The sequence below is a fragment of the Bombina bombina genome, chromosome 6 (assembly GCF_027579735.1).
Source record: "Bombina bombina isolate aBomBom1 chromosome 6, aBomBom1.pri, whole genome shotgun sequence".
Taxonomy (NCBI): Eukaryota; Metazoa; Chordata; class Amphibia; order Anura; family Bombinatoridae; genus Bombina; species Bombina bombina.
Genome location: NC_069504.1, coordinates 350,258,415 through 350,279,426, shown reverse-complemented (window position 1 = coordinate 350,279,426; position 21,012 = coordinate 350,258,415). Strand labels below are relative to the sequence as shown.

At 36.1% G+C, this 21,012-nt stretch overlaps 1 protein-coding gene across 4 annotated transcripts in view; it reads right to left on the bottom strand.

Annotated features, from left to right (window-relative positions):
- Nucleotides 1-3,239: 3,239 nt before the first annotated feature.
- APAF1 (apoptotic peptidase activating factor 1) overlaps nt 3,240-21,012 on the bottom strand; it is a 435,848-nt gene continuing 418,075 nt past the window's right edge. For all 4 annotated transcript variants that reach the window (XM_053717008.1, XM_053717007.1, XM_053717010.1 and 1 more), the window contains 3 exons: nt 15,216-15,341; nt 4,311-4,457; nt 3,240-3,996 (listed from right to left, as the gene is read on the bottom strand). In XM_053717008.1, the coding sequence (XP_053572983.1) occupies nt 3,850-3,996; nt 4,311-4,457; nt 15,216-15,341 (420 nt within the window). In that variant the 3' untranslated portion in view covers nt 3,240-3,849. The remainder of the gene's footprint in view (nt 3,997-4,310; nt 4,458-15,215; nt 15,342-21,012) is intronic.

Below are 21,012 nucleotides of genomic sequence, written 5' to 3'. Positions count from 1 at the left end.
AACTAAACACCACATACTCTTCACCATCTCCGTGGAGATGCTACTTGTTCAGAGCGGCAAAGAGAATGACTGGGGGGCGGAGCCTGAGGAGGGGCTATATGGACAGCTTTTGCTGTGCTCTTTGCCATTTCCTGTTGGGGAAGAGAATATTCCCACAAGTAATGGATGACGCCGTGGACCGGACACACCAATGTTGGAGAAATGATATTTATTTAGTTGACTTTACAAATTGCTGTTGACAGATCTGCAATTTGACCTTCACAGTTATGATACATATTATTCAGATAAATAACAAACATTTTGTTTCTTGGAAACCTTTGCAGTGAAACTTATTTCAGAGGTACATGGTATAAAGTGTTGATACTAAGGTTTAACATGAAGAACTGGGCTGAAAGTATGCCAAAGTAATTTCTCATTCTATAAAAACATTACTTTGAATTTTGTATAGAAGTTTAAAGGGACAGTCTATACCTTAGTCATCTGAAAGTCTTACCTTAGATTAAGCTGCAAATAGCCTCCTGCACTTTTCTATATTATGCAGCAGAATGGTAAAAAGTTTATTTTAAAAATGAATATTTTTTTTGGCCACTTTGAAATGGCTGCTTACCTCCGCCCACCGATGACATTGCAATCTGGGTTGCATATGGTGTCCAATCACAAAAGGCTCACTAGTTGGATTCAACAGACTGTCAATGCTATTTAGCAGAGTGCCTAGATGCAGCCCAGATTGTGATGTTATCAGTGGGCGGAGATTGACAGTCATTTTAAAATGCCCAGAAACAATATTAATTTTAAAATAACTTTTTCACTGTTCCTGCTGCATGATATAGAAAAGGTGCAGGAGTCTATTTGCAGCTTAATCTAAGGTAAGACTTTAAGATGACTAAGGTGTAGACTGTCCCTTTAACATCATGCCACACGCATGCTATTTCTGCACAAGAAATTGTTACTTTTTTAAATCAAAGCGCTAAGTAGCTTTGTATGAACTGTTTAAAAAAAAAAAAGAAGTATAAATGTGATCACGATACACAGTCTAAACACGTATATGGTTTTGAGACTCATAACAAACATCAATCCAAATATTGAAAAAACGGAAAAACCAAGGTATATGTATATAATGTACACATCTCATGTTATGATCTTAAAACAGAGAAAATGAAAAATAGACATTTATGGCTAATATATGCATTACAAAGTGTAGGCATTATTAATTAAAAGGAACATTGGCATAGACTGTTCACATTTTCTTTGTAATTCTAAATGATCACAAATAACATCAGACTGGCTCATCCTGCAGAAAAAGATAATATGTAGAAAACACTGATATAATTATAATTTTGAAAGAAGATGGGTTTATTACATATCATATAAAAAAAAAGTTGCAAAAAGTCTATATGCCTAAGCAGTGTACCTACTACACTAAATATCCAAAGTAGAAGGCAACCTTCGTAATTTCTGCGTATCTTTATGTTAGCGTATGAATTCATAAGAAAAGCAAACAAATGTATAAATCATTTTTTTTTAACAGTGAAATTATTATCTTTATGTTAGCGACAGAATTCATAAGAAAAGCAAACAATGTATAAATGAACAAATCATTTTTTACAATGAAATTAGTTAAATAACATTCTGTCAGCACTTAATGTAACATAAAAAAAACAGGATATTAAAACGAAAATGTAGGACAGTTGTATGATTAATAAAACACTATGGGCCAGATTACAAGTGGGGCGCTATTTAGCGATTTTGCTCGAGAGTAAACTTTGCGCGCATGTTGGGTAGCGCGCCTATTACAAGTTAAAAGTTTGAGCATGACTGAAACCCGACGTGCGCTAACCAAATATTGCGACTACTTTAATGTATTTTCCCTAAAGGAATCAATGGAGAGCGCAGAAGAAAAACCTGTTAACCTGAGAGCAGTTATGAATAATTAACATTCTAATGTTCTTCACATACAGGATAATGTAGTTTTTATTGTGTGCGTGCATATATATATATATATATATACATATATATATATATATATACACACCTGTATATCTGTTCCTATAGATTTATAGGTATAGATATACATTTTACATTAACATTATCATATATATATATATATATATATATATATATATATATATATATATATATATATATATATATATATATATATATAAAATAACTCACTAGAAGTAAGCTTTCCCCATTTACAGTGCATTTAAACACTTGCATCAGGGGCCTAACTATAAGGGTCTCAATCGATACTGGGCACACACTCCCAGGGGGCCCATGTGGCTGTGCAATCATAAGTGGCATTACTACAGGGAAGCCTGTCCCCTCTGTGTGTCCCCTGTGAAAAAAGCTGAATGTTTAAGGAAAGTGTCTGGATTTGCTTTTACAATATAATAGCTGGATTTCCAAGGTGTCAATCTCAGTATTGTACAGCAAAACCAGTCACCATATTTATACAGGAAGCCTGTGCAAGTGCATAACCGCTGCTGCAGACTAACCAGTAGGATGGACGTCTCACAGTCACAGAGAGGCAGCTCCTCTTTCTACTAAGTGGTTTCCAGCTCAGCTTTTGCAAACAACCAGAAACAGCTCTGTTAAAATGGGGGCCCTGCCACAACCTTCACCCTGGGGCCCAGTTACACCCCTGACCCACCCTACACCCCTGACTTGTATCATTGGATCCAATGGAAACTGCAGGTCACTTTGAAATCAAGTAGCTTCCCAATTCTGTTATAGATCCCAATGCCAGCAGACATCAGAGCTAGTCAGCAGACACATTAAAAAAAAAGGCTATGAAAAATATTTTAATAAAGTAAAATCCTAGCTTTGTGTTTCTAATTTCAGTGTCATTTGTCATTGTAAATATGTAAATGGGTTTGTGTCACTTAATAAGACTGAGCGTGATTAAGTGCTGCACTTAAAGAGACATAAAATAGTGAGATTTTACTATACATTTTTTACTTATGCATAGTAAAAAAAAATAATAATTCTGCAATGTACTCTCAATATGTATTTTTTACCTCTGTAATTCTCATAACTGTAAATGACTTCTCAAGGCGAACCCTGCTGCACATCTTTATATACTTTGCTTTAATAGATAAAAACGGCAAAAAAAGCTTTTACTAGCATAATGTCTGTGATTGGCGTCTTGCCTTTTCCAGAAACATGCTTGGATTGGCATCTCCAAATAAGACAAGTGGTGGGTAGAATTTGGTTACTTAAAAACCAACTGCAGCAAACAAGATGTTCATTTGTTTTAATAACAATCTGTTTAGTGTCCCTTTAATCAGATCCTGTTGATGTTTCCATATACTGACAAGGATAGCGACAATACAAATGATATGACATTTTATACACAAAATGCATCTGACGCAGCCTATCCTATAAAGCACCAGTATCTGGTTAATAGGTAAAGTACCTTTATACATAGCTTTGTCTTCCTAAGCGGTGATTAACTATACATTGTAAGCACATCATTGTAATGTAAATACTGATACGTTTGCAGGCAACAGCCAGTAAAACAAATACAAATGGCACCAAACCTCAATTGGCAAAGATTCAAGTTTCAAAGTCTGGTTTGTATTTTCTGTTCTTGTTTTGCTGCTTTAAGGTAATATACCGTGAGTTAATGATAACACAAGGAGAATACAATGATTAGAAACAAAATTCAGTCTTACGCGGCTCCACCTATCACCAAGTGGCAATTAAAAAACGCTGCATGCTGTATCTGAGAGCAGCACTGAGCCGAGTTCCCTGTAGCTTTACTCTCAGTTGGCTTCCTGGTACAAAAGGTAGATTATCAAAAGAACCTAATGGTGCAGCATATTTAATGCATACTGTGCATTATTGTCATTCCACCAGCTGCAGTACATACAGAATCCCTAGATTATCAATGGTTACAAAAGTTCTAAAAGTAGAACATGAACGTATCGATTTAAGATTTGTGCCATTTGTGTAGAACGTTTGTTTGCAGTCTCCAGTGTCAACATTCCACCACTGAAAGGAAAGAACAAACAGACATAAGAAAACACAAAAGATCACAAATTACTCCAAATAAAACTGGGTTTGAACAGGACATAGTATTTTATTTTAGGACATATGTACACAATACAAAACCTGTGGTTAAAAAAAACTGGATAAAATGAGTTTGCAAAATAAGTATAAAGTAAAAATTTGAGAAAACAAATTGATGATTCAGTTTTGTAATTTGTGCCTGTTAATGTAATAATGTGAGCAATTTCTATAATGCCCACACTTGCAGATGCACCGTAACCATAAACTTATTGTGTACAATATTTCATGTAACTTACTTTGACGCATGCTCCAGAGGATACAATTATTTTACTGTCGGGAGAGAAGAGTACACCGGTCACCCAGCCAGCATGGAGCAGATCTTCCTTATCTGCATACAGTTCACGGCACTGTGTGAGAAGTTCCCCAGTCTGCACGCTCCAAATCTAAACAACAGTAAGTATTATGTGAGGATATAGACAGTCAGACTGTGCTTTAGATGTTGAAAAATGTCATTTTAATCTGACATTAGCTTGGTTAGTAGTTAAAGTCAAAATTTTACTTTCATGATTCAGATGCAATAGAGGAGAGAGTATGAAAGAAAGGAGAGAGAGAGCGTGAAAAAGAAAGAGGGAGAGGAGAGAAAGGGGAAAGAAAAGAGAGAGAGGAGGAAAGAGAGAGAGAGATAAATAGAGATGGGAAGTATAGAGAGAGAAAAACATATACTGTATTTCTTTCTGTAAACCAGCTTAAGAGATAGTAAACTCAAAATGTAATTTTCTATAAAATGGTTAGTTATACATGGTAAAAAAATGCAATATATGACAGTGTTTGTAACAATGTTACACATACAGTGCTCAAGACATGTGTACGCTACACAGCCTACATCAGTATGCTCTTATGAAAACTAGCTCCAACAATGCAAACCAAAACGTATGCACATGATTAGTTTAACACCTTGCTCAAATGGATGTAGGTACTACATAATACAATACTTTGCCCAGCATACTGTGTTGATGTAGTACCTACGTCCAGCACAGAGGCGCATGTTGGGGGGAGGGCAGAGAGCTGTTTGTGAAGGTTATAGTAGGGATCAGGGAATAGGAGGTGTCAGAAGGGAGGCTAATCCCTACACTACAATAAAAATTAATGTTACTAGCTAACAGATTAACCTCTTCACTTCCTGGAATTTTAGAAGTGTTTTGCACAGCTGCAATTAGCAGACTTATAATTGCCAAAAAAGTTTAAAAAACATAATTTATGTAAGAACTTACCTGATAAATTCATTTCTTTCATATTAGCAAGAGTCCATGAGCTAGTGACGTATGGGATATACATTCCTACCAGGAGGGGCAAATTTTCCCAAACCTTAAAATGCCTATAAATACACCCCTCACCACACCCACAATTCAGTTTAACGAATAGCCAAGAAGTGGGGTGATAAGAAAAAAGTGCGAAAGCATATAAAATAAGGAATTGGAATAATTGTGCTTTATACAAAAAAATCAAAACCACCACAAAAAAGGGCGGGCCTCATGGACTCTTGCTAATATGAAAGAAATGAATTTATCAGGTAAGTTCTTACATAAATTATGTTTTCTTTCATGTAATTAGCAAGAGTCCATGAGCTAGTGACGTATGGGATAATGATTACCCAAGATGTGGATCTTTCCACGCAAGAGTCACTAGAGAGGGAGGGATAAAATAAAGACAGCCAATTCCTGCTGAAAATAATCCACACCCAGAATAAAATTTTAATGAAAAAACATAAGCAGAAGATTCAAACTGCCTGAAGTACGTTTCTACCAAAAACTGCTTCAAAAGAAGAAAACACATCAAAATGGTAGAATTTAGTAAAATTATGCAAAGAGAACCAAGTTGCTGCTTTGCAAATCTGATCAACCGAAGCTTCATTCCTAAACGCCCAGGAAGTAGAACTGACCTAGTAGAATGAGCTGTAATCCTTTGAGGCGGAGTGTTACCCGACTCAACATAGGCATGATGAAATAAAGATTTCAACCAAGATGCCAAAGAAATGGCAGAAGCTTTCTGGCCTTTTCTAGAACCGGAAAAGATGACAAATAGACTAGAAGTCTTTCGGAAAGACTTAGTAGCTTCAACATAACATTACAAAGCTCTAACAGCATCCAAAGAATGCAATGATTTCTCCTTAGAATTCATAGGATCAGGACATAATGAAGGAACCACAATTTCTCTACTAATGTTGTTAGAATTCACAACCTTAGGTAAAAAATTCAAAAGAAGTTCGCAGCACCGCCTTATCCTGATGCAAAATCAGAAAAGGAGACTCACAAAAAAGAGTAGATAATTCAGAGACTCTTCTGGCAGAAGAGATGGCCAAAAGAAACAAAACTTTCCAAGAAAGTAATATAACGACCAAAGAATGCATGGGTTCAAAGGAGGAGCTTGAAGAGCCCCCAGAACCAAATTCAAACTCCAAGGAGGAGAAATTGACTTAAAGACAGGTTTTATACGAACCAAAGGTTGTACAAAACAATAAATATCAGGAAGATTAGCAAACCTTCTGTGAAAAAGAACAGAAAGAGCAGAGATTTGTCTTTCAAGGAACTTGCGGACAAACCTTTATCTAAACCAACCTGAAGAAACTGTAAAATTCTCGGTATTCAAAAAGAATGCCAAGAAAAAAGATGAGAAAGACACTAAGAAATATAAGTCCTCCAGACTCTATAATATATCTCTCTAGATACAAATTTACGAGCCTGTCACATAGTATCAATCACAGAGTCAGAGAAACCTCTTTGACCAAGAATCAAGCGTTCAAACTCCATACCTTAAAATTAAGGTTTTGAGACAGAAAGACTGGTCTTAACGGAAGAGTCCACAGCTGGCAAGAGGCCATCCGGACAAGATCCGCATACCAAAACCTGTGAGGCCATGCTGGAGCTACCAGCAGGACAAACGAGCATTCCTCTAGAATATTAGAGAATACCCTTGGAAGAAGAACTAGAGGCGGAAAGATATAGGCAGGATGACACTTGTAAGGAAGAAAATAATGCATCCACTGCCTCCGCCCGAGGATCCCGGGATCTGGACAGATACCAGGGAAGTTTCTTGTTTAGATGAGAAGCCATCAGATCTATTTCTGGGAGTTCCCACATTGAACAATCTGAGGAAATACCTCTGGGTGAAGAGACCATTCGCCCAGGTGCAACGTTTGGCGACTGAGATAATCCGCTTTCCAATTGTCCATACCTGGGATATGAACCGCAGAGATTAGACAGGAGCTGGATTCCACCCAAACCAAAATTCGAAATACTTCTTTCATAACCAGAGGACTGTGAGTCCCTCCTTGATGATTGATGTATGCCACAGTTGTGACATTGTCTATCTGAAAACAAATGAACAACTCTCTCTTCAGAAGAGGCCAAGACTGGAAAGCTCTGAAAATTGCACGGAGTTCCAAAATATTGATCGGAAATCTCACCTCCTGAGATTCCCAAACCCCTTGTGCCGTCAGATACCCCCACACAGCTCCCCAACCTGTAAGACTTGCATCTGTTGAGATTATAGTCCAGGTTGGAAGAACACGAAGCCCCCTGAACTAAACAATGGTGATCTGTCCACCATGTCAGAGAGTGTCGTATAATCGGTTTAAAGATATTAATTGAGATATCTTTGAGTAATCCCTGCACCATTGGTTCAGCATACAGAGCTGAAGAGGTCGCATGTGAAAACGAGCAAAGGAGATCGCATCTGATGCGGCAGTCCTAAGACCTAAAATTTCCATGCATAAGGCTACCAAAGGGAATGATTGTGACTGAAGGTTTTGACAAGCTGATATCAATGTTAAACTTCTCTTGTCTAACAAGGACAGAGTCATAGACACTGAATCTATCTAGAAACCTAAAAAGGTTACCCTTGTCTGAGGAATCAATGAACTGATTGGTAAATTGAACCTCCAACCATGAACTTGAAGAAACAACACAAGTCGATTCGTATGAGATTCTTCGAAAATGAGAAGACTGAGCAAATACCAAGATATCGTCCAAATAAGGAAATACCAAAACCCTGTTCTCTGATTACAGAAAGAAGGGCACCGAGAACCTTTGAAAAAAATTCTTGGAACTGAGGCTAGGCCAAACGGTAGAGCCAAAAAACTGGTACTGCTTGTCTAAAAAGAGTTAATACAACAAAAGAAAAGGGGGCGCCCTTGAGAGTATCTATAAATGGTAATATGTAGTATATGAGGTAGCTTATATGTTACCAATAGAAATGCACTTTTCAGTATAAATGATGATACACTGATTCAGTAGTAACTAGTATATATGTTGTGGACAGAGTAAATAGATGTTAACCTATACAATTTGATAATCACAATGTTAATAGGACAGTTGTATCTCACTCAAAACTAGTATATACGTTGTGAACAGAGTAAATAGATGTTAGCCTAAACAATTTGATAATCACAATGTTAATAGGATAGTTATATCTCACTCAAAGACAATGATCACTATATTGTCCTTTATAAAGGTCTTGATAGTAGAATACCAAGGCAGCAATCTGTAGTGGTCCAGACCAGGATCCAATTAAGCAATCTAAAATATCAAACAGAGACAGATGCGCCACATGGCCCAATATTGTAGTTTCCAAATTTATGTAGATTTTACTATATAGTTGAACTCACATGTATTGGAGCACCTCAATTGGTGCAAATGACACAGTCTGGGATCTATAACAGTCACCCAGCAGACCGGCCTCTCGAGTTGTTCAGGGTCTGTGTAAAATAGAAAACACAAAAAAGCCTATATGGCCTAGTATTGTATGACTAGAGTGATTTCACACCAGATAGTAGTATAAGATTTTGAACTCACATTTGGTGAAGCATCCCCAATGATGCTATAGAGACAAGCTGGGATTAATTCAGTCACCCAACAGACTTAGCTCGTGGCATACAGCATGCAATAGTCCTCTCAGTGGTCTTTAGGTCAGTGATATCCTCAGATAAAAACCAGTTCATAGGCAGCAAGTGTTTATAGTAAAAGTTAAAATCACTTTAATAAAATAATATTAAATTACGACGCGTTTCTCAGTCTCAGACTGTTTCCTCAGGCATAATAAAATGGTTTACAAACACTTGCTATATATTCCTAAACAAACCACTTAACATAATTGGTAACACTTGTTGTGGGTGTGGTTTATGACATCATCAGTATCCTAGCTACTGATATATTTTAGCAACAAATGTGACACAGTATTGTATACTTAAACAATGTACATCAGAGTTTACATTTTATGAGTCAAGTGAAACAATCTACCTCATACTTTGCAGTGCAAATATTAATCATAATACATAAAACACATCAATATTATAATATTGTAGCAATACATATATTTCCCCATATCCAGTGAGATTTGTCTCATGCTACTCAATCATATCTGATTCCTATCTCTATTTCTATTTAATGTCTAGGCTGGGTCTGTTTTATATCAGAACATCTTTAATCCATTGTTTAATGGTTTATCTTTTTTCTTATTTAGTTTTTAAGTGTCTGATAATATTTATGATTTCCTATATGAACAATATATACATACATATTCTGATGTATAACAACATACATCATTTTGGCTAACATTTGTTCTAAATATGGTATTATGTCATTACATGTCTGTAATCATATCCCACTACGATATGTTATGATGGGAAGGACTCGGTACACATGGAATATGATATTGCTCTTTATTATTATTATATATTTTTTCCACTAATATGCCATTATTATATGGGGGTTACTGTGGACAAGAGAGCAAATATATACGTCTCAATTTGTAGTTGGTGTCTATTTCCCATGGACAATGGAAACCACCTACAAGATAATATTGGCCTATCAGTCGAAAGGCTATAGCACGCATAACGTGAGACTGAATGAGATTCTGGTTCCCTTGGCAATGAAAACTTGAGACTCCTTGGCAATGCTGACATGCGCACTAGCATAAACAATAAAAACCTCCTACAAGATAATACTAACCTATCAGCTGTAAGGCTATAACACGCATAACGTGAGATTGAATGGGATTCCGGTTCCCTTGGCAACGAAAGCTTGAGACGCCTTAGCAGTGCTGACATGCGCACTGGCGCAGCTTGGGACGTATCACGTTTTACGCACAACGTATAATTGACTAACACTATTTGTTCCCTTGGCAACATTACTCACATACACATTGACGTTGTACACATGCGCATTAGCGCAACACACACGCCATTTAGAACATCAGATGGCGTTTGAAACTACTCGAATCTAATGGATCAATAGCCCTATAAGGTTAGTCAACAACCTGCCATTTGAAATCACAGTTTATGCACAGCAGTAGATTATAAAACTATTACATACCAATAAATCAAAGGGCTTATAATGTTTAATACAAAGGTTTGAACAAAAAATAGTTACCCTCATATTAAATGTAGATTGGGGCTATTGGCAGAGAGGGATCAGACACTTAAAAACTAAATAAGAAAAAAGATAAACCATTAAACAATGGATTAAAGATGTTCTGATATAAAACAGACCCAGCCTAGACATTAAATAGAAATAGAGATAGGAATCAGATATGATTGAGTAGCATGAGACAAATCTCACTGGATATGGGGAAATATATGTATTGCTACAATATTATAATATTGATGTGTTTTATGTATTATGATTAATATTTGCACTGCAAAGTATGAGGTAGATTGTTTCACTTGACTCATAAAATGTAAACTCTGATGTACATTGTCTAAGTATACAATACTGTGTCACATTTGTTGCTAAAATATATCAGTAGCTAGGATACTGATGATGTCATAAACCACACCCACAACAAGTGTTACCAATTATGTTAAGTGGTTTGTTTAGGAATATATAGCAAGTGTTTGTAAACCATTTTATTATGCCTGAGGAAACAGTCTGAGACTGAGAAACGCGTCGCAATTTAATATTATTTTATTAAAGTGATTTTAACTTTTACTATAAACACTTGCTGCCTATGAACTGGTTTTTATCTGAGGATATCACTGACCTAAAGACCACTGAGAGGACTATTGCATGCTGTATGCCACGAGCTAAGTCTGTTGGGTGACTGAATTAATCCCAGCTTGTCTCTATAGCATCATTGGGGATGCTTCACCAAATGTGAGTTCAAAATCTTATACTACTATCTGGTGTGAAATCACTCTAGTCATACAATACTAGGCCATATAGGCTTTTTTGTGTTTTCTATTTTACACAGACCCTGAACAACTCGAGAGGGGTCTGCTGGGTGACTGTTATAGATCCCAGACTGTGTCATTTGCACCAATTGAGGTGCTCCAATACATGTGAGTTCAACTATATAGTAAAATCTACATAAATTTGGAAACTACAATATTGGGCCATGTGGCGCATCTGTCTCTGTTTGATATTTTAGATTGTCTAAAAAGAGAATCTCAGACACTAAAAGTGATCTGGATGAATCGGAATATGCAGATACACATCCTGTAAATCTATTGTAGACATATAATGCCCTTGCTAAACAAAAAGCAGGATAGTCCTACAGTAACCATCTTGAATGTTGGTATCCTTACATAACGATTCAATATTGATAGATCCGGAACTGGTCTGAAGGAATTGACCTTCTTTGGTACAATGAAGAGATAAAATAAAACCCCAGCCCCTGTTCCAGAACTGGAACTGGCATAATTACTCCAACCAACTCTAGATCTGAAACACATTTCAGAAATGCTGAGCCTTTGCTGTGTTAACTGGGACACGGGAAAGAAAAAAAATCTCTTAGCAGGAGGCCTTAACTTGAAGCCAATTCTGTACCTTTCTGAAACAATGTTCTGAAACAGAGATTGAGAACGGAATTGATCCAAATTTCTTTGAAGAAAACGTAATCTGCCCCATACCAGCTGAGCTGGAATAAGGGCCGCACCTTCATGGGTACTTAGGAGCTGGCTATAGATTTCTATAAGGCTTGGATATATTCCAAACTGAAAATAGTTTCCAAACTGATACCGCTCCTGAGGATGAAGGATCAGGCTTTTGTTCCTTGTTGTGAGGAAAGGAACGAAAAAGACTATTAGACCTAAATTTACCTTAGATTTTTTATCCTTTGGTAAAAAAGTTCCCTTCCTTCCAGAAACAATTGAGATAATAAGTTAATACCCTGGAAAGAAAGGGAAAGCAAAGTTGACTTAGAAGACATATCAGCATTCCAAGTTTAATCCATAAAGCTTTTCTAGCTAAAATAGCTAGAGACATATACCTGATCAACTCTAATGATATCAAAAGATGGTATCACCAATAAAATTATTAGCATGTTATAGAATAATAATAATGCTATAAAATTATGATCTGTTACTTGTTGCGCTAAAGCTTCTAACCAAAAAGTTGAAGCTGCAGCAACATCCGCTAAAAATATAGCAGGTCTAAGAAAATTACCTGAACATAAGTAAGCTTTTCTTAGAAAGGATTCAATTTTCCTTAAATAAAGTACTATCTGCCGTAGGAACAGTAGTACATTTAGCAGGAGTAGAGACAGCCCCATAACCTTAGGGATTTTGTCCCAAAAAACTCTAATCTGTCAGATGGCACAGGATATAATTGCTTAAACATTTAGAAGGAGTAAAAGAATTACCCAAATTATTCCATTCCCTGGAAATTACTTCAGAAATAGCATCAGGGAGATTAAACACTTCTGGAATAACTACAGGAGATTTAAAAACCTTATTTAAACGTTTAGATTTAGTATCAAGAGGACCAGAATCCTCTATTTCTTAATGCAATTAATACTTCTTTAAATAAAGAACGAATAAATTCCATCTTGAACAAATACAAAGATTTATCAGTATCAGAATGATGATGTTCATTTAAAAATTCATCTGAAAAAAGAGAAGTTTTAAAAGACTTTTATGTAAACTAGAAGGAGAAATAACAGACATAGCCTTCTTAATGGATTTAAAAAATAAAATCTCATATGTTTATCAGGAACACTCTGAAAATTAGATGTTGACGGAACAGCAACAGGTAATGTAACAGTACTAAAGGAAATTTTATCTGCATTAATAAGTTTGTCATGACATGCAATACAAACAACAGCTGGAGAAACAGATACCAAAAATTATAGCAGATATACTTAGCTTGGTAGCTCCAGCACTAGACAGCGATTTTCCTGTAGTATCTTCTGACTCAGATGCAACGTGAGACATCTTGCAATATGTAAGACAAAAAAACAACATATAAAGCAAAATTGATCAAATTCCTTAAATGACAGTTTCAGGAATGGGAAAAAATGCCAAAGAACAAGCTTCTAGCAACCAGAAGCAATGAAAAATGAGACTAAAATAATGTGGAGACAAAAGCGACGCCCATATTTTTTAGCGCCAAATCAGACGCCCACATTATTTGGCGCCTAAAATGCTTTTGGCGCCAAAAATGACGCCACATCCGGAACGCCGACATTTTCGGCGCAAAATAACGTCAAAAAAATGACGCAACTTCCGGCGACACGTATGACGCCGGAAACGGAAAAGAATTTTTGCGCCAAAAAAGTCCGCGCCAAGAATGACGCAATAAAATGAAGCATTTTCAGCCCCCGCGAGCCTAACAGCCCACAGGGAAAAAAAAGAGTCAAATTTTTGAAGGTAAGAAAAAAATGATTAATTCAAATGCATTATCCCAAATATGAAACTGACTGTCTGAAAAATAAGGAAAGTTGAACATTCTGAGTCAAGGCAAATAAATGTTTGAATACATATATTTAGAACTTTATAAACAAAGTGCCCAACCATAGCTTAGAGTGTCACAGAAAATAAGATTTACTTACCCCAGGACACTCATCTACATGTTTGTAGAAAGCCAAACCAGTACGGAAACGAGAATCAGCAGAGGTAATGGTATATATAAGAGTATATCGTCGATCTGAAAAGGGAGGTAAGAGATGAATCTCTACGACCGATAACAGAGAACCTATGAAATAGACCCCGTAGAAGGAGATCACTGCATTCAAATAGGTAATACTCTCCTCACATCCCTCTGACATTCACTGCACGCTGAGAGGAAAACCGGGCTCCAACTTGCTGCGGAGCGCATATCAACGTAGAATCTAGCACAAACTTACTTCACCACCTCCATCGGAGGCAAAGTTTGTAAAACTGAATTGTGGGTGTGGTGAGGGGTGTATTTATAGGCATTTTAAGGTTTGGGAAACTTTGCCCCTCCTGGTAGGAATGTATATCCCATACGTCACTAGCTCATGGAGTCTTGCTAATTACATGAAAGAAATTAAAATCTTGATGTGCAAGACGACATTTCTTGGTCTACAGAGCGTATATTCAAAAATCTTCACAAAAATTGCTCATAATTTATCGACCACATTTAAATGGACAGTAAATTACAAGACATTTCTATTGCGTTGCTATAGAATAATATTTTAACCCCCTATAACTTACAAAAAAAAAAGCAAAGAACATGTAAACATTGGGTATTTCTAAACTCAGGACAAAATTTAGAAACTATTTAGCATGGGTGTTTTTTTGGTTGTTATAGATGTGTAACAGATTTTGGGGCTCAAAGTTAGAAAAAGTGTGTTTCTTTCAATTTTTTCATCATATTTTATAATTTTTGTTATAATAAATGATAAGATATGATGAAAATAATGGTATCTTTAGAAAGTCCATTTAATGGCGAGAAAAACGGTATATAATATGTGTGTGTACAGTAAATGAGTAAGAGGAAAATTACAGCTAAACACAAACACTGCAGAAATGTAAAAATAGCCTTGGTCCCAAACGGTCAGAAAATGGAAAAGTGCGGTGGTCCTTAAGGGGTTAAAGCAAATAGCTAAACTATACCAATAACTGGCCTTATTTGGAGGAGTTAGTCTAAGATTTAGTCTGTAGACAAGGCTAGCCACTATCATAAATAGAAGAAGTGAGGGATAGCGCTATACAGCATAGAGATAATTACAAATTGTATACAGTATATGTGTGCGGCTCTTGCCGAGTGTAAGGAAAGGTTACAATGTATTATATGTGGTAACAATACTCCTCTAATGTCGCTAAAACATATGGTGAAGCATATGGTGCTAAAATATTTGGTGAAGCAAATGATATAAAAATATGTATTAAATTTATGGGTTTTTTAAGTACAATGACCCTAAATTCACATTGTGTACATGCTACATATTTCATATCAAAATCATACCATAACTTCACCATTGTCATCTCCCGTTGCTAAATACTTGTTATCCAATGAAAAACTGCAACATCGTACACAGCTCTGGTGACCGTTTAACTCATGGAGAGGCAAGGGTTCATCAAAGCTCCATATCTAATGGAAGAACAACGCATTTCATGTATAAGCATTGAAGTAAAATACAAGTATGTTAGTGTCAAGAGTACTAAAAGGTTACTAGTATTATTTGGTTACTGAACAGATAAATAATTGCATTGATGTTTTAAGCTCTTATGAAAATAAAAAGTAATAATTTTAATGCATTCTTAAAAAATAATCAAGGGAAAAAATTAGGCTATCAAGAGCCTGGCACTATCAGCAATAAAAAAAGAATGTAATTTATACAGGACTTTGTGTTTGTATTTAACCATTCTTCATTGTTTCAGAACTAAATTACTTAAACAATAGCAAACTGAAGATTTAGATGTTTTTAACCTCAACATCAAATATTTAAAGTGCTGTAAATTAAAGGATATGAAAGTCAAAATTAAACTTTCATTGTTCAGATAGAACGTGCCATTTGCAGAGACTTTTCAATATACGTCTGTTTTTAAATTTACTTTGTTCTCTTGGTATCCTTTGTTGTAAAGGTAGGCTCAAGAACAGCACTGCATTAGTGGAAGCTAGATGGTGATTGGGTGAAGTACATATCTGCCTCTAGTCATTGCCTCACCACATATCTTCAACTAGGTTCCAGTAAGTGTGTGCGTGGTATATTAAGAGATTTAATAAAGCTGAGGCTAAAAGTTTTTCTCACAAAAAGAGCAACATCCGAACATGGGGTCTTGATCTTAAGTTTGACTTTAGTAGGTTTATAAGTGATTTGTGGAAGCACTTCTTAACAGAAAGGTAGGGTGGTTGCTTCATGGAATATACCTCCAATAGAGGCAAAAAGGACTAGTTCTGCAAGGCAATGCAGGAATGCCTAAGATATACACAAGGTTATCCTTATAATTAATTGTGCTTAAAGGGACAGTCTAGTCCAAAATAAACTTTCATGATTCAGATAGACAATGTAATTTTAAACAATTTTCAAATTTACTTTTATCACCAATTTTGCTTTGTTCTCTTGGTATTCTTAGTTGAAAACTAAACCTAGGAGGTTCATATGCTAATTTCTAAGGCCTTGAAGGCTGCCTCTTTTCTCAGGGCATTTTCACAGTTTTTCACCACTAGAGGGTGTTAGTTCATGTGCGTCACATAGATAACACTGTGCTCACGCACGTGGAGTTCAGGTGAGCCAGCTCTGATTGGCTAAAATAGGGGGCAGTTTGCAGAGGATTAGATACAAGATAATCACAGAGGTAAAAAGTGTATTTATATAACTGTGTTGGTTGTGCAAAACTAGGGAATGGGTAATAAAGGGATTATCTATCTTTTTAAACAAACATTCTGGTGTAGACTGTCCCTTTAAACTTCAGTAATACTTGATGGGCCTTCTGCGTCTTACATGCAAACAAAAATCTATGATTCTAATTTAATATACATATTCATATCTATACTATAATCCGGTTTGTAACGCGTCAGTCGGCGTCGCCAGTTGCGCACGCATTCTCAAAGGAATGTTGGCTGCACGAGGCAGCCAAAAGAATGCTGGCTGCGCGTGCAGACAAAAGAATCCACCTGAATGCAGCGAAGCTGCATCCTGGTGGATTCCGAAAATGGCAGGGTGGTGAAAGAATCCACCTGTGGTGGATTCTTTCACCACCCTGCCATTTTTGGAATCCCCCTGGATGCAGCATAGGCAAACCCGAAGCTTTAAAAAGAAAATTAAAAAACCCTGCAACCTCCCACACAAAATAACGAAAAAAAACACGTAACCACTCGCGAGAAATAAATAAAAAACACGTAACCGCACGCACAAAGTATAACAAAAAAACCTAACCTCCTGCACAAAGTATTAAACACCTAAACCGCAAACCCCCACATCGCAAAAAACCTTATTAACCCCTAAACCGCCAACCCCCCACAACGCAAATAACTAATTTAATTACTAAGCCCCTAACCTAACACCCCCTAAATTAATCCCAATACTAAGTTACACTTAAATAAAACCTAACATTAAATTACAATTTTTTTAATCTAAAATTACAAAAAATAAAAAATTACAGAAAAAAAATAAACAAAATAATCAAAAATAAAAAAAATTAAACCTAATCCCTATAAAAATAAAAAAGCCCCCCAAAATAAAAACACTCCCTAATCTAAACTACCAATAGCCCTTAAAAGGGCCTTTTGTAGGGCTAAGTTAAACAGCTCTTTTACGTTTAAAAAAAATATTAAGTCCCCCCTAACAGTAACCCCCCCCAAAAAAAAACCAACACTAATAAAAACTAAACTACCCATTGCCCCTAAAGGGACATTTGTATGGACAATGCCTGTAAAAGGGCATTCAGCTCTTTTACAGCCCATTAAATCCTTAATCTTACAAAAACAAATACAAACATACAAAAAAATCCTAAAATTAAGCCCCAAATTCACCATTCCTGAAGTCCGGCAGAAAGGGTCTTCTTCCAGGCGGCTCCATCATCTTCTATCTTCATCCGGAGCGAAGGCGGCACGGAGCAGAGGTGGCTTTCCCGATGCACAGGTCCTGAGCGGCGGTGGTCCTCAGCGGCGTGGAGGCTCTTCTTCATGCGATCGTCCATATTTATTGGGGTACTTTGCATTCCTATTGGCTCAAATTTTGAAATCAGCCAATAGGATGAGAGCTACTGAAATCTTATTGGCTGATTTGAATAGCCAATAGGATTTAAGTAGCTCTAATCCTATTGGCTGATTTCAAAATTTCAGCCAGAAGGAATGTAAGTTACCCCAAATTGAATGCGGTACCTTGCATTCAATTTTCAGTGTACGCCGGAGCCTTTTAAGGGCAGTAAAAGAGCTGAATGCCCTTTTAAGGGCAATGCCCATACAAATGCCCCTTAAGGGGCAATGGGTAGTTTAAGTTTTTTTAGTATTAGTTTTTTTTATTTTGGGGAGGATGGTTGGGTGGGTAGTTTAGTATTAGATTTGGGGGTGTTTTTATTTTTATAGGGGTATTAGTTTAGGTTTACATTTTTTATATTTGGATAGCTTTGTTTATTTTTTTCTGTAATTTAACTTTTTTTATTTTTTGTAAATTTAACCTGGGGGTTTGTATTTTTTAACCATAGACTGCCCTTTGGGCAGGCTTTATCGCCTAGTTGTACATAAAATACACCACCAACCTTTTCAAATTAAATTGCCAGTGAACAGATTTTAAAATGTCTGTTACACTAAATAAAAAATAATTACTTATGTATAATCCAAAGGGAAGCCAGAAATTCTACAGAAAGATAAGTGCCACACCACACACATATGACAAGAAAACCGTACATCGATTTAAACAGCGTAGGAATGGGAATGTTGATGAAACTTTGTATGTGTTGAAAATGTATTGCGGCATCCTTTGAAGTCAAGAGCAAGATGAAATGCATGGGTGGAGGATGAAATGCATGGGTGGAGGATGAATTATTTTGGGGACACTAGGCCTTAGGTTGGACAATCCTGCTATTCATTCTCATCAGCTGTGTATAATATGCAAGGAAACTATTCTACAGGGTACCTTTTATATAAAAGCTTACATTTTACTACAAAATAATCTAAACATATTAAACCTCCACAATTCTAGTATTGCTGGAATCCTTCTCAGTTTTTTTTTTTTTTTTTTTTTTTAGATTTACAGTTTAGATTATAGTTTATGAAAAATAATGAACCGGGAATAATCTAAACATATTAAACCTCCACAATTCTAGTATTGCTGGAATCCTAAAACCCCCTAACTTAAATATAATTAAAATAAATATAAATAAAATTACTATAATTAACTAAATTATTCCTATTTAAAACTAAATACCTATAAAATAAACCGTAAGTTAGCTACAATATAACTAATAGTTACATTGTATCTAGCTTAGGGTTTATTTTTATTTTACATGCAAGTTTGTATTTATTTTAACTAGGTACAATAGTTATTAACTATTTAATAACTACCTAGTTAAAATAAATACAAAAGTACCTGTATAATAAAACATAACCTAAGTTACAATTACACCTAACACTACACTACAATTAAATTATTTCCCTAAATTAAATACAATTAAATTAAATTATCTAAAGTACAAAAAAAACAAAACACTAAATTACAGAAAATAATAAACAAATTACAAGATTTTTAAAACTAATTACACCTAATCTAATCCCCCTAACAAAATAAAAAAGTCCCCCCAAAATAAAAAAAAGCCCTACCCTACACTAAATTACAAATAGCCCTTCTTAAAAGGGCCTTTTGTGGGCCATTGCCCCAAAGTAATCAGCTCTTTTACCTGTAAAAAAAAGTACAAATCCCCCCCAACATTAAAACCCACCACCCACACAACCAACCCTACTCTAAAACCCACCCAATACCCCCTTAAAAAAAACTAACACTAACCCCTTGAAGATCACCTTACCGGGAGAAGTCTTCATCCAACAGGGCCGAAGTCTTCATCCAAGCCGGGCGAAGTGGACCTCCAGACGGGCAGAAGTCTTCATCCAGACGGCAACTTTTATCTTCATCCATCCGGCGCGGAGCGAGTCCATCTTCAAGACATCCGACGCGGAGCATCCTCTTCTGACGACAGCTAAGACTGAATGAAGGTTCCTTTAAATGACGTCATCCAAGATGGCATCCCTTCAATTCCGATTGGCTGATTCTATCAGCCAATTGGAATTAAGGTAGAAAAAATCCTATTGGCTGATGCAATCAGCCAATAGGATTGAGCTTGCATTCTATTGGCTGAAAATTCTATCAGCCAATCGGAATTGAAGGGATGCCATCTTGGATGACGTCATTTAAAGGAACCTTCATTCAGTCTTAGCCGTCACAAGAGGATGCTCCGCGTCGGATGTCTTGAAGATGGACCCGCTCCGCGCCGGATGGATGAAGATAAAAGATGCCGTCTGGATGAAGACTTCTGCCCGTCTGGAGGTCCACTTCACCTGGCTTGGATGAAGACTTCTCCCGGTAAGGTGATCTTCAAGCGGTTAGTGTTGGTTTTTTTAAGGGGGTATTGGGTGGGTTTTAGAGTAGGGTTGGTTGTGTGGGTGGTGGGTTTTAATGTTGGGGAGGGGATTTGCACTTTTTTTTTTTTTACAGGTAAAAGAGCTGATTACTTTGGGGCAATGCCCCGCAAAAGGCCCTTTTAAGGGCTATTTGTAATTTAGTGTAGGGTAGGGCTTTTTTATTTTAGGGGGATTTTTTATTTTGTTAGGGGGATTAGATTAGGTGTAATTAGTTTAAAAATCTTGTAATTTGTTTATTATTTTCTGTAATTTAGTGTTTGTTTTTTTTGTACTTTAGATAATTTAATTGTATTTAATTGTATTTAATTTAGGGAAATAATTTAATTGTAGTGTAGTGTTATGTGTAATTGTAACTTAGGTTAGGTTTTATTTTACAGGTACTTTTGTATTTATTTTAGCTAGGTAGTTATTACATAGTTAATAACTATTTAATAACGATTGTACCTAGTTAAAATAAATACAAACTTGCCTGTAAAATAAAAATAAACCCTTAGCTAGATACAATGTAACTATTAGTTATATTGTAGCTAGCTTAGGGTTTATTTTATAGGTAAGTATTTAGTTTTAAATAGGAATAATTTAGTTAATTATAGTAATTTTATTTATATTTATTTTAATTATATTTAAGTTAGGGGGTGTTAGGTTTAGGGGTTAATAACTTTTATATAGTGGCGGCGACGTT